Consider the following 15,382-nt stretch of genomic DNA (forward strand, 5'->3'; position numbering starts at 1 on the left):
AGGCTGTGCTTCCCGCTCACCCCAGTGCTGACATTTGCAGCCACGTAACCCAGAGTAACAAAGGCACAACAAGCCTCATCCATTTAGCAATCTTCAAACCTTATAAATCCCTTGGGGGAGGCCTGGGTTAATGCCAAGACAGCAAACACTGTTTCTGTGTGATGAACACAAGGATGCTGAAAGCATCTTTATGTGCAATCTGTAGCAGCAGCACAGTGCTATCCCCACTCAGGGATGGGCTGTGGGACACAGATGTTTCACCTTGGGAAACTGCCTCTGCTGGGAGAGTGCTGCTAACCTCAGGATCTTAATGGAGAACAGCAGAGGCTTACTCCTGGGTCCCATTTATCCCTCCAAAGAACATCCCTCAAAAGAAAAGAGCAGTTCCAGCTGCCACCAAGGCTGCTCCACCAGGTACAGGACTCCATGAGGTTTTTGGTCCTGAGCATCTCCCAGCAGGACGACACAGAGCCTCTTACCAGTGAGGGGTCTTACCCAGACTGCAGTAAGTCCCAAATTTCATACCACAATATATCTAGAAATGACTTCTCCAGTACAGCACTTATCTCTCTGCCCAGCCCTGCACCCCAATCTAGCTGTTCTAACAGTAGAGCAGAACAAAGGTTTCTAAGCTCTACCTCATGGAAATAAGGTTTTTAGAGTATGTATCTAATGCACTACAGCATACAGATAGATCTAAATCACATTCCTTACTGAGTGACAGCATTACCTCGAGTCCAGCTTTGCAACCACGTGATACACTGCAGGGAAACACTATCCATTTGCTGAAGTCAATGAAGACAGTGAGACAAGAGATTTTACTTAAACTATATATTTTTACGTAAAACAACTTTATGTTACAATAAAATCAGATAAAAATCACAAAGTTGTATAAGTTCATAAAGCAAAAAATCAATTTTTTCTTTTATATATATTTATATATATATAAAACCCAGCATTTACTGCTACTAGGAGTCTAAATGTTAACATTGACTATGGCCAATTTGAAAAAAAAAAAAAATAAAAAAAATATTTTCACAGCAGACAAAATGACGAGGTAAGAGATGTTATTACAATGATCCAACTGTAGTAAACACTCCAGTTTCTATTAACTCATATACTAAATATAACAAAACCAAATAAAAATATACATTTAGAGCACTGCAGTGTTTTCCCACAGTTGTGTATCAACAAATTGTCATTCACTAAACTTCACTTGAAACAGTTAAAACAGGGAGCATGGATATCTTCAGTACTAAAGTCTCATAATAATCTAAATATTTTGGTATCGCAGATCACACTAAGAACTTTCAATGACAAAGGGATATATTTCTGTTAAAAACAATGTGCTTTGTTCACCATTCATGATGAGTTTTACAGAATATTATGCTCGTGATCACTATCAGGCCAGGGAAGGAAAACAACAAAATGCTGCAAAACACTCCTACTGAGCGCAGCTCCCTTTCACATGCCCGGGTTGGGCAGCACACTGCAAATGGAGAAGCTTAGCTCACAAATCCTGCTTTATTGGTCTTTTTTTAGCTAGTATATGGCTAAAATAATTATTGCTGACCAGTGTTAGAAACAAACAAACACGTAAACCCCCAAATACCACACAAAAAATACACTAGTGGATTGATTTTTCTCATGTGCCTTTCTTGTCTGTGCCGTTATTAGGTAACTGAATGACCAGAAAGGAAAGAGCTATCTATTTCAAAATACACGTAGAAAAAAAAAGAAACCTGGAGGCATAGGCACCTTCATTTGAAGACGATGTATTTAGACTGTCTTATAAAATAAAAAGAGAAGCGCTAACAGAGCACAGCACAAAGTCAGACTGCGAGACGCCCCACTCTGCTTTCTGCCTGGAGAACCCAATGGGAAGTATGGCTGTCATTCTGTTGGCAGTCTCCTGAATGTGGGTTTCACTTCAGGTATGTTGGTTAACACAGAGACCAATACTTCAGACATGCAAACTTCATGTAACGGTCAATTTATCTCCTAGAGGTCAGCATGAACGCCGCCGAGCTCTCAGGCCTGCACGTGCCCATGGGACCTCAGCTTGGAGCTGCTTCTGGGTTAAGCGCCTTGTGCCTACGTACTGCTGTGCTTAACACAAAGGTGAGTGAACTTATGGGGTCAGACATAACCCCAGGGCAGCTGTATGCCTTGCAGCCACCCAACTGTGCCTAAGAGCCTCATCACTCCCCCGTGTTCTGACACAAGCTGCCTGGCTCTTGGGCCACTCACCTGTGCATGGATATTCACTTCTCGCCCCTCCCTCCATCTTTGATATGCTGAAGACTTTTGGATACCAACAGATTTCAGGAGCCAAGAACTGCCTGTGCTAAGGCCATCTCAGACCTCTGGTGCTCCATCAGTGCGGGGCTGAGCACAGGGCACATCCTGCACTGAAGCTTCCGCCACAACAATCACCAAAATCAGACGCACCTCCCTAAATCCTGTTTAAACCTCTTCCCTTTGGAATCAGCATCTAGAATACACTGAGACATGCAGCCCTTCACTCTGACAGCAGTGTTATTTTCTTAATCCAGAGGCTCAGGAAGACAACGCTGTACTTGTGAGAAGCCACCGAAGCTTTGATGGGTTTAGTCTGTAAAGCCTAACAAGGCGCGTTGGGCTGCAGCAGTGTGGGGGCCATCCTCTGGGGGCTGGGATGCAGCCAAAGATGACCAGAAATGAACAAGACAGCCATGGGGAGAAAGTGAACCTCGGGGAAAAAAAATGAAATGGGGCAACAGAGAAGTGCCACAGCACAGAGACATTTGTGCCTGGCTGGGATGGGGACACAGTGCTCTAAAAGTAATGACAGGATGTCATGGATGGCAGAAGCCCTCCCACTTCACTCATTTCATTGATCTAAAAAAAAAAAAAAAAAAAAAAAAAAAAAAAAAAAGCCTACATCCCTCACATAAAGGTAAAATCAGATGTTTGTCTGTAAAAAAAAATAAAAATAAATAAATATAAAAAAGGCATTGCCTGAGTAGCATGGCCCAGGCACACCGAGTGTAAAACCATTTTTAAAGAAGAGTATTTTGAATGCCGGGTATAGAAAGTGAGAGGTGGCACTGAATTTCTTACAAAAGTAAGTTCCTCTTGCACTTAGCTCACTTCATAAAGGAAATGCCTATTAGACATGGACAAAGGAACACTGGCAAATGCTAATTTTGTTGAAAATACACTTTCTGGGAAAATGCCACTAGTGAATTTGAGTCAAAAATCAGCAAATAAGGCTTCAGCCAAATAGGAAAAAAAGGAAAAGGTTAAACTGTGTTATTTTGGTTTGTGAAACAAGGTTTTAAGTTTCTCATTTTGAACTCATTCTAACGATTAGGCTAAGGTCATCTTCCAATATGCTAACTAACATGCCAGAGAAACATTCCATTCCCCTTGACAACAATTATCTCAAGTCATTTTTCTGCCTCTGACCACTTCTACTGGATCTGTTCAGCTTACTTTGGCCACTGCACCAAGAGAAAAACCAAGACTACCAGCAGCTCTAACACTGTGTCAGAAGAGTATCTCTCTGGAGAGCATGGAAGACAGACAGACGCTCTCACTAAAGAATGTCAGGGCAGATTTCTGTTCCCAGAGCTCCAGCTTTCCAGGTGCCACCGGGGCAGGGCATGGCTGAGGGGCAGCAGTGGCACTTGGAGCCAGGCAGAAGGCCTTTGCAAACATGCAGCCACACAGCTGAGGTAGGAGACCAGCCATACGGGTCTACATGGCTCTGAGCTGTAATAATGAATAAAATCAAGCTTTGGGATCTGCGACAGATCTGACTAAAGCTGGAAAAAGCCTGGATTAATCTCAATAGTATCATTTATTTGCAGTCTTTTGTACTCCTTTGACCGTATTTTATATTAAAACCAGAGCAAGAAGCCCTAAGATCACATAACAGACAAAAGGAAGCAGGAGATGGAGCAGGGTCCTTAGTGCAGAATGATGAGCACTGCAACCAGGAGCCCTGACTGCCTGTATTGCTCCCCCACACATGGAGCTCTGCAGCAGTATGGGGGGAAGAGGAGAAGCAGGACAAGCTGCCTGTTTCATGATCATGGACTTGCTATCAAATAGAAAGACTAAAAATGGAGATTGCTTGCTCACCACCACACACAGTTTCTGACGTCATTCTCAATTTTGAGAAGTCTGTCCTAACCCCACATTATGCAACTGTTGAATATTCTAGGCTGGCAAAGTTTAATTTTCACACGCCTACATGCTATGTACCTGATTTTTATTTTTATTTTTAAATTTCAACAGCCTACAGCATTTTTTTAAGACTTAAATGGTCATAGTAACTATAAAAGGTCCCAGCTTCACGTGTCATTTAAAAGGATTAAAAGAGTACAAAACGTCCAGTCTGAACAATAGGCAATAATGGTAACACAATGGATGAAATGAAAACTCCTAGGACAATGGCAGACAAAACCCATCTCCAGCATGTGGATTATAGAGCCATGTGCAAAAATAATTCAACGCGTGTTTCATCTATAACCCACATCTTCTAAAGGTCACTTTTATAATAGAAACACGCCAAGAAAGAAAAAATCCCTAAGAAATAATATGCAAACATTATAGTGTGGCTACTGAATCAGTCACTTCTGGAATGCACTCACCTGGTGCTTCACCAAACTTCCACCCAATAGAAGCAAATATAATATCCATAATCACAAGTTCTTTCCTGAATGAATTCAGATGCAGTGTAAACAGAATCTCAAACCAGGATACGGAGAAAGAAATTAAAGAAGCCGACGGCATTCCTAGGGATAAAAGCAAAATGTGGGCTCCTCTCTGGTCCTTCTCACATCAGTTGGTGACGCAGCGATGTCCTCGCTGCCGTCCGGTGTGAGTCTCCATTTCTCAAAACATATTTAGAGCTGCTGAATAAACAAAGACTACATTTTCTGCCTTAGAGATTGAGTTGGGGCTTTTCTTTTTTTGTCAGTCTAACTTGGTGACTAACTAAGTCTAACTAACTCCCACCCGCCTGTCCCCTGAGGGAGGAACACAGGAATCATAGGAAAGAAAGGGGTTTTGGTTTCATGCAGTCATTACCTGCAAGTCTTCTGGGCAGGAAGCTGCTTCCTATGACCTCCTGGTGCTTTTCTGATCACGCCCCCTGTGCCCCTGCTGTGGCAGCCGAGCAGCAGTGATAGAGGTGCAAAGAGATGCACCTGCACTGCGTACAAAGCAGCAGTATGTCCCCTCCTAAAATTAATATCTGGTCCCAAGACTCAGTGTGCACTTTGCAGAGGCACACACAGTGACTGAACAGTAAGGGTTCAAAACTGAGATGATGGTTCAAAGAGAGATGCCATGCCAAGCAAGAGGAGCTGTCCTCACCTATAGGCAATGAGTGACTTGAAGTGTAAGAGCTGAAATTCCTTTCTACACTGTTGTCTTGGCGCTGCCTTGGACCCAAGCAAGCACATGCAGCCTGAATTGAAGGTTATATGAAATCCTCTAGATTTTACTCTCTGAATCAGGCCTGATCGATGTGGTCCCTAAAGATACTGGCATGCACGTCAAGTGATTCACTTGACTGCAGCTCATCACAGGCACATTTTACCAGGCTGATTTACAGACTGCAGGAGCTCCATCTAATCTCTCTGCTTGGCCAAGGAATAAAAGGATACGTTGCTAGGGGTGCTGATAGTTTGGGGAAAAAAAGACTTGTTTTCTGTTTCTATGGTTGCAACAGCCCTTTAGAAAGATATAAATTTCCCTGCAACAACTAACTGCATATTCATTTTAAGGTAGATCTAGTTCCAGATTCCTGAGACAGAACCCTCTACCTGTTCCCAACCCCACAAAGCTGGAGCAGCAGCATAGAAAGTTTCTAACCTCAAAAGAATTCAGCAAGCAGCACGATTGGTTTGGAAAACAAATAAACAAAAACCCAAAATAACCCACAGCAAATTTTCAGCCTCTATGTACAAAAACAATGCAAACAGGTGGAACATTCTAGTTATATTTTGTAAAACACATGGATTGGGGTCAACAAAACATCAAACATCCAGACCCTAGATTACAAAAATCTATTGCCATCTAGTTGTCAACTCCAAGTTTAGACAGTCCTTGTCGGAAATCGTGTAATTCATCTATCTTCCCATCTAGTACATCTAAAAAATTCTTTAATTCAGTTTTAAGGTTGGTCTGCCTATGTTTGCTCTCTTCAACTTCTGTCCTTAGTGTTCTGACTTTCTCTTCAAGATCTTTGTTCTTATTCTCAGCATCCTTGAAGACAAAAAGATAACAAGACAAATCATAGAGAAGAAAGATGAGCAGCACTTACGAGAGCAAAGCAACAAATGGCATCAGATTGGAAAAGTTTGCTCCAACTTCAGCAAACTGATTAACACAGGCACCTCTGAAGAAACCAACATGTGTTGGACAGATTAAGAAAAGCCCATGCAGAAAAAGACACAGATTAACTGGAAAAGACACTTTGCATCAGATTTTGTCATTTGGTTGATATCTTAAAATTCAGCTGGATTTAAATCACACACCACACATACATTTCTGTCACTGCCACAGTTGCAGAATTAGATTTCGTGCCAGCAATTACATACAGAATTATCCATGGTAGTTTAATCTTGAAAAACAAGCTTTAGAAAATACTGCTCAAGGAATGTTATTGCCTTATGCAGTACTTCAGGATTTATAGGTGTTTTTATTTTTGTTTTTTTTTTTTTTAAAGTTTGCCCCTGCCCCTGGGGAGCCCTCAGGCATGCTGTGGGGCAGCCAGCTAACACCTCCCATCCTGCGCTCTGCTCCCGCACAAGCTCTTCTGCTTGGTCTCCATTTCATTAACACAAGCACATGCTTACCCTCACTAAAAGCCATGGGCATCAATGAATCAAACCACGCTCAGCACCTGTCTCCCTCAGTATACTTCTGTCTGATTTGACACCGATTATATTATTAGAGTGTTGGTGCCATTGGCTGGACTGATTTCGTTGATGAGACTGCTTACATTACTGCAATACATTCTATGTATTAATTAGTGCACTTATGCACCCAAGGCACAGCCCCATGAGTCCCACAGGGTGCAAGCACCTCCAGCAGCATGGCCATGCACCCCAAGTCCCATGGAGCCACAAAGCACCAGCACAGCCTCCATGAGTTTTGTCCCCAATGGCACACAGCTCTGCCCATCTGTTACTTCCCAAAAAGCCTCTGCAGTGATCAGCCACAGGTCTTGGGGTGCTCTGAGCACAGCACAGACTGTGCTGGGGCAGCCCCACAGTGTGAATATAGGATGTGAAATAGTCTGGAACCAGCAGGAGATGGATGCAAAGTGAACCAGGGTATGCTAACTTGTGCAAGGGAAGAAACAGACCTATGAATGTGTCAGTGCTACAAAAGGCATGGTGCATTTTGCAACTAGCAAGTATTTTTTGGTTTTGCAAACTGGGTTTTTTTGCCTTTAAACCCTGAATTAGACATAGAACTGCATGGGTAATAAAATAAAATAAATTCATCAATTGCTTTATAATTAATTTCATTGCTAAACTGTACCTGTAATTGTTGAGATACAGATTCACATTCTGACATGAGCTGTGGTATAATTTCACCCTGCTTTCGGAGCTCTTCCAGTTCCTTTGAAAACACAAAAGAAAAGTCATTGCAAGCTTCAATTTAGAACAATGAAAATTTGAGAATAATTTTGCATATTTTATTATATTCTGCGTTGTATTTGGATTTAAATACTCAAAATAGCATGTCTGCATTCAAGAATATGCTAGAATACATTTTTCACTGCGTTTTTGACTTTGTACTTCTATAACAGATACTGTAATCCAATCTCTAGCATGGATGTCATTAATTATATTAATGAAATCTTAACCTAAATGACATATCTACTCAAAAGATATATTCAATAAGAGAGAATCTGAAGTGCTGTAATGCTATGAGCAATTTATAGATGGTAGCAAAGAGCAAATTAGACATGAATTTACAATGATAGATGGCAGCAAAAAGGGCCAGTGGAATTATGAGCTGCATGTAGAGAGGCATCATTACAGAGCACAGTTGCGATGGGCTCCTTCCTACTGCACAGCCCTGGGCAACACCTCCCCAGGTTTGTGTTCTGTTCTACCCCTGCTGTCAAAACTGAGAGGAGTAACTGAAAGGAGTTCATGAACAGAACAACGTGACTCAGTAGGAGACCATGTCTGGTGGAAATAAAGAGTGCTTAATGCATTAATACCACAAATGAACACCACCACTGAGGTCAGTAGGGAAAGGCACTAAGAAAGCCAGTGCATCTTGCAGATTGATTGACAGCATCTCTGAAAAGCACATCTGCAGGTCCAAGAGAAGCTGTGCCTTGAAGAGAGTGCAGAAATGCTGCCCACACAGGTCATGATCTCAAGAACAAATATGAGTATATTCTGTTTCTCAGCATCGGTTTACATTCATGTAAGGCAGCACACTGCATACTTTTATATTATATACTGCAGACTTTTCTGAACTGCACTGAATAATTTGTTTAACTGATATATGAATAACTATATCCAGGCAATATTCCAGCTATTGACATGGGGGAAAGGAAGAGTAATTTTATTTTGAGATATGAGCTCTCCTGCATATGTATATGTACATACATACACAATGCTTGAGAACTTGTATGTAAAAACATAAAAACATTATACTACTTATACATTATTATGCTGTTTACTTATTATATATACTATAATACAGTATGTATGTGCATAAATACATACTATATAGTATATGGCATCTGATGTCCAATATATGCCTATATAAATATTGCAATAGATAATTCTATCCTGACTCCCATGTCTTTAAATTTCTCTCCATTTTCTACATGAAGAGAGTATCAGCAGTTCTTCTTGGAGGGCAATGTTCACAATTGGGCTTCACGCTGGTTACTTCTGGGTGGCTTAGACCTAATCAAGGACCTACTACTGCAAGCATGCAGTTTGAAAACAAATTAATGATTTGGATGACAGGTGATATTCACAAGACAATTGAGTTTCTGGTTCATCTGGCATCACAAAAATGTGAAATCTGAGCAAAATGCTAGTAAATAAGGGTTCTTATATGTGCTATTACCACAGGAAGGCTGGGAAGAAAGCATGGCATTTTCCTTGGAAATACAATGCTGAGAACCATATTATATTTATAACAGTGCATCAAAATCCATCTCCCTAAACTATTTCCTTGTGCCATCTTAAAGCCCCTTAAGAGCACTGCTTTTAAGAGTGCCAGCTGAGACGTTGTAATGGCACATGGCAAACTTTACTGCACCTGCTGACAGCTCTTTCTTTCTCAAACAGCACAGAGCATTTGGTCACTGTAATGAAGGAAAAGACAAGGATCCCATTATTTTTCCCGCTGTTCAGGGGCCCCAAGCCATCAACATCATTCTCCTCAGAAAAATGACCACCCTGTATATAAAAAATGACAAAATGGCCTACTCCAAATGAATTCAAGTTTCTCACTTTTGGCCTTAGTCCTGAGATCAGAGGGAGGCTGTAAAATGGGTAAGCTGAAGCATATGAGCCATCTGGGGGAAAAAAAAAGAAAACAGGGCCTGCTACGCAAATGCCCAGTTGCTTTGTAAATGTCTTTTTAATGAAAAATCCTGCTGCTCCTGATGTCTGAGGAACACAGGATGCGGGCACTGACAACAAAAACTGTTTTCAGCAGACATCTGTCTGGCCTGGGGCAACTTGTTCCACCTCTCCAGCTCTTCTTGTGGGAGTAAAGCACTGCATACACAAACCACCAGAATAAAGTGTGCTGTCACAGCACATAATATGGTGAAACTGAGATCTGAGAAAATCTATCCAACTATTGCCAAAGAGTTCTGCCCAGGAAATCTAGAAACAGGCAATACCCTGAGACAACAGGCTTTCCCCAGCTGTAGATAAGCCAGACCATAAATCTATGCCCAAAGTGAGAAGCAACTCCAGCTCCGGAACGTATGAATGTACGCCCTGTCTGTATTTACGGCACTTACCAGCTCTTTGTCTTGAAGCTCTGTTTCCAGCTCCTGGAGACGTCTGCTCAGCTGTGCGTTTCTTTCCTTCTCCTTATTTATTTCATTGCACTGCTCCTCCAGTTCTTCAATCTTTAAGAGATGCCAGAAAACAGATGTAATAGTCATGTTTCAGAAAATCTGGGGCAGACCACAGCCAGTGTGAGCAGGCATTGCTCCACTGAGCAGAGGGAAGCAAAGTCAAATTTAACATGTCATGGATCTGCTTCTCAGATCACAGCACTCAAGTACTACAAAATCGTTGCTTCTCGCCTTCAAAAGAATCCACAGACACATCCATGAGGGAGCACTGGGGTTGCACTTAGCTTCTTTCACACAGTACCTCACCTAATTACTCAAGGATGCACAAAACACTGAGCTGCTACAACAAGTGGGGCTGAGGAAACAATCTGCATGTCATTTCTGTGAAACTAGTGTAAGGTTGTAACGGACAGGGCATGTCAGTGTGGCAAGGAGAAGAAATCCACCCCACGCTCTCAGCATGGCCTCCTCTGGGGCTGCTTGTCACTGGGGCTGCCACAGGAAGGAAGGGGCAGCCATCTCCTCACCTCAGGAGCCACACTTCCCGCAAGCTTTCCCCACAGGTTGGGAAGAGGTTTGGGAAAACCTCACTGTGTGGAAAATGACAGCACATGGTACTGATTGCATGGCTGCTCCGGCAGGCCTGCAGGGCAGTGACACTGCAGCTATAGCAAGGGGTGTTTAAATAACTGCTTCAGTTCTAGGCTGCAGCCACTGAGAAGTGGTTAGGAGCCAGTTTGGTGCCGCAGCAGCAGCTCCCAGCCTCGCTGCCCACCTCCAGGCCTGGCTTTATTGCTGCATGGTTCCAGCTGGGCCTTGTGTGGGTGACCATGCTATAACCATTCCTGCTCAGCCACCCTCTGGCAGTGTTGAAGTGAGCTTTGAAAGGCATGCAACAGCTGTACTCCTACTTTTATCACTCTTTTGTTTATCATCCTGGCCAGCAGCCCCTCCGACACCACGCTGTCCAAGCCAAGAGGTCAGTGCTCCATACTATGCAGCAGTCCACATCCCCCTATGATCCCAGCTCTGTGAACTCCCCTGCCGCTGCCTCAGCCTCCAGACTTCTCTATCAATTACAACATCCGTCCCCTAGCACACACACACAAACAAAGCAGCAGCAACGTAAGAGAAGAGCACAGCTAACCCTCAAAGCTCCTTGGAGACTGTTTCAATTAATGCTCTCACTACAGACACCTTCTATCCAGAACCCATAATTGTATCTGTGTCTTAAAAACTGCCAATTTGAACTTGCTGGTTGCCTCTCCCATTGTTCACTGTTTTTGGCCACCTGCGTCAAAGCTCACAAGGTGCCCTGACATCCCTGGTTGCTGCTGGCGCAGGGCTACCTTGCTTCTGAGCTGGTCATTCTCCTCCTTGCAGGCTGAGAACTGCTTCTTCCAGTGCTCTACGCTGGCAGCGGACTCCTGCAGCGCTGTGGTCAGGCGGGCGTTGCTCTCCCTCAGTGTCTGCAGCTCTGTCTCCCACTTCTTTACATTGGAGGAACTGGGAGGGACCGGACACCGTTAGATGGGCTGACCATTTAACCCCACATCTTGTTACTCTCTGTCTGACCGATGTACCCTGCTGTCCTGTACCTGTGCATCACTACAGCTTGTCAACACTGCTAGGACCATTCAGGATGGACAATGTAGAGGAGGGGATACTATCCACACATGGTTTGTTTCATGCTCAGCCTTCAATATGCCTTACATAATGCTGAAGAATGAAGCTACTCACTTTCCAGAGCTTTGAACTAAACAACAGAGCGAATGGAGGCTCTGAAATCTCTTCCACAGCAGTTTCTGTGCCCGTGGAGGTGTCTTCAGCAGGAGGAATGAGCAACCAGTATGATTCAGAACAGGTTATGCTACTGAAATGATGATAATGTACTTCAAGTGTAAAATATGCAACCTTAAAGTTGCTCACTGTGTAATGCTGCTCCTGTCACTGCTGCCTTTATTTTAAAGAGCTTTTTATGAGCAGTTTGATCCTGATCTATTTTCTGTCCATTCACAAACATATTCACATACAAGAGGCAGACAAAGCAAGCAGGATTCTAGAAAAGAATTGCACTATTCTAATGCCACAGCTTCGCATATTCCAAGTTCAGTACTTTCACTGTGGCTGCAAATTACTTTTCTCAGCATTTCAAATAGTTTGTCGAAGCAAGTAGCAAAAAATGTGGCTTCAAGGGGCACTATTTGCAGCTTAAGAAACATCCCCCAAAGACTTCTAGAAAATCTAGTGAAATTATAGTTTTCATTTCAACCGTTTATGCTGCAGTGCATTCCCTTTAAGAATTTTAAGTGTCTCTACCTATTTGCATTGAAGTAAATGCAGCAAAAACAAAGGGGACGAACAGATTAACTTCATATGTTACCAGTAGCAATTGCTTCTCAGTGACCTAGGTCTTATTTCTGTAGATCTAAAATTCTGCAAAGGAAGGTGGTGTGGCCAGATGATCTCATCATGAACCAGATCAGGAAAAGGTAAATATCTTCCAATCAGATACCAGGAGATGCCTGCTAAAATCTGCTCATTCCTTCCTTCTGCTGCATCATTTTAGATTATGTTATTACATCTGAATAATTTCTGCTAATACCATTAGCCATCAGATGATTACAGCACACCATCTCCATGCAATTAAGATATTAAAGGAACCTCACCTTTGGGCTAGAGCAATTTTTAGTTTATCATTCTCAGACTTGAGCTGTGCCTCAGCAGAACCACCGTGGGATGCCTTCTCATCATCTGTCCCATTCACACTAGATGCTCGGGTGGAAGATGGTGTTTCACGCCCAGATTCCTGTGGCACAACACACAGATTAATGCAGGGTTTCTTTCTACATCCCACATCTCCTGCCAAGCAGCTTGATTGTGACTCCCAAAAGTAACACAACTTGCATGCTGTGGCACACAAGAACAACATAGAGGGCTTTCCTTCTTGTCAGCCAGAAAGGGGTGCTGTTCTGCTTGTACCCATATAAGTGCAAGGAGGTACAAATGCACAGGACAGATAACATGTCATGAGCTGAATACTCACACTCTGTGAAAAGCTGCTTTCTTCATAAAAGAATGCAAGAATGATAAAGACGGACAAAATGAAAATTTGAAGTGTTCACAAATAATTTTTAATTGCTTTAACAGATGAGGCTTCTGAAGGGCCTTTGATTGCTTGTGATTTTTAAGGTATTGAAACAATACAGTGCTCCTGAAAGCACAGAAAGACCAACCCAAAAATATACAAAATTCTGCTGCTCCAAAGAGATGACCTGTACACACTGCTTGTTGCTGACCACAAATACAGAACAAGCAGAGAATCATAAAAGCCATGACCAAAGTCTTCAAAAACCACAAATATCCAAAGTCAGCCTCGCTGAGCTGTATCTGAACCTCTCCCAGGGGGGCAGCTGCAGGCCTGAGGCTTCAGCACCTTTTCTCTAGTCATCCAGCTCTATTTCCTGAACAATATGAATATAACCTTCCTCCAAATACCAGCACAGGCCAAGCACTGCCACCAAACCAGCACTCATTCTTTGCTCACACACTACTGCCCAGTGCTCACTGGGCACAGAGGTACTAGGCTGCATGGAAGTGTGCTGCCTAAGAAGCATATTATACAAACTGCAACATGTGCTCTTCCATCCAGCCCCTCACTACAGCGATGCCTGTTTCTGCAATGCAGCTTTCAATGAATCATATCCAGGCAATGAAAGACACGGTGGCTGTGAAGCAAGCCATTGCATTGGCAAAACGAACTCCTACAGAAGTAGATTAGACAGATAACAAAAAGGTGTATCTTAATAAATCTTACTTATTGTCTGCTACAGAATTATGCTGATATACTTGCTAGTGACCCAACCTATGTGTAACAGTACAAATCAAAGGATGTATAGCTCTCCCAGCTATTAAAAAATTTGTAACAGCTCAGAACTGCTGAAAAATCTTACAGGTAAATGAAGGCAAAGAGCATGGATGGATGAAAAATATTCCTCTGACAATGTTAATGCCCAGCAGCCGATAATTACCTTGGGCAATCTTCATTTGATATACTTCCCCCAGCCTGCTGCCAGAGGCTGGTAGTTCATTAGAAAATCTAGCTTTAAATTATTTATCCTGTATGCATATAGGTATTAATGTTAAATTACAAACCTGTGAATGATTACTTGAGGTCTCAATTTTCTCTTGAGATCTGTCTCTTGCTAGCTTGGCAGCCTCTTTCACTTCTTGGAATTTCTCTGCAAACTGGAAATAGCACAAAAGATGCTTATTAAAATTATTAACTGTATATAAAATTATTTGGTTTATTATCTTTGTATGTCTCATAGATCTCCAGAAGTGACCAACTAAATTTGATAATTTATTATTTTTGGCAAGAAAAAAACATTTTAATTCTTTGGCAGGAAGGTGCTTCCAAAGGCACGGCAATGCCGTTCCTAAAAGAAGGATTCTCTGCAGCTCACAGTAGAATTCCACAGAGCTGCTGGTGCCCCTTGGTAGGAAGTGGTTTTGTTTATTTCTTCTCCCTTGACATTCTTCATTCAACACTGACAGTTTATTAAAGTCAAAAGTATATATGATTCTATGATCTTATATACTAAGCCCAAAGTATGTAAGATTATGGAGTCATACAATCATATTTGGATAAAAAAAAATTATCAGTCTTCTACTCCTCAGAGCAAGTCAATTAAATTAAAGAATGCAAATGAGCTCGTCAGACATCTGCAGCATGTGAGCAAGGAATTATTAAGACAGAAGAGAAAAAGGTGATCTGGATGTGCTACAGGGACCTATGAAAATGCAGCTTTTTTGGTCTGATTTTCTAAATACTGGCAAAAATAAAGGTAGAAGACTTCAGGAAAAGGTTTGAGTGGTTTCTATAAATATCAAAGTGAGGAAGTCAGTGGAATGGAAAGATAAAGATGAAAAGCAACAGTCTCATTCCTACAAGTTGCTGGAGGACATCTGCTCCTAAGCCAGTCTGGCAGCTTAGAAATACAAGTATTATTGCAGCCAATCAGTGGTGCGGGGCTTTAAACAGCATGCAAAGTTTTAAAAGGATGATTGCAAAGATGGAAGAAAAGCGCATTTAAAAAAAAAGTAATTAAGATGCTGGCAGTATGTGAGCAGGTAACTTTGTCTCTCTGCTGAAGTAACCTGTGATTTGGAAAACTTGAAACACTAGGAAGGAAGGACATTAAAAGTACATATAAACAGATCTATTTTACTGCACCGTGGCTAAAAATACTGCCATTACATCCTTGGAAAATTCAGAATACCTACGACAAAACTGTAAATAAAAGC

General features: G+C 42.2%; 1 protein-coding gene across 3 annotated transcripts in view; it reads right to left on the reverse strand.

Annotated features, from left to right (window-relative positions):
* Positions 1-5,977: 5,977 nt before the first annotated feature.
* The window catches only part of HOMER2 (homer scaffold protein 2), a 48,132-nt gene continuing 38,727 nt past the window's right edge, over positions 5,978-15,382 (reverse strand). For all 3 annotated transcript variants that reach the window (XM_042876071.1, XM_042876069.1, XM_042876070.1), the window contains 6 exons: positions 14,231-14,323; positions 12,745-12,884; positions 11,425-11,581; positions 10,016-10,126; positions 7,546-7,626; positions 5,978-6,261 (listed from right to left, as the gene is read on the reverse strand). In XM_042876071.1, coding sequence (XP_042732005.1) covers positions 6,073-6,261; positions 7,546-7,626; positions 10,016-10,126; positions 11,425-11,581; positions 12,745-12,884; positions 14,231-14,323 — 771 coding nt within the window. In that variant the 3' untranslated portion in view covers positions 5,978-6,072. The remainder of the gene's footprint in view (positions 6,262-7,545; positions 7,627-10,015; positions 10,127-11,424; positions 11,582-12,744; positions 12,885-14,230; positions 14,324-15,382) is intronic.

Source organism: Lagopus leucura, unplaced genomic scaffold (assembly GCF_019238085.1).
Source record: "Lagopus leucura isolate 7727_CA_CO unplaced genomic scaffold, USGS_WTPT01 Super-Scaffold_100015, whole genome shotgun sequence".
Taxonomy (NCBI): Eukaryota; Metazoa; Chordata; class Aves; order Galliformes; family Phasianidae; genus Lagopus; species Lagopus leucura.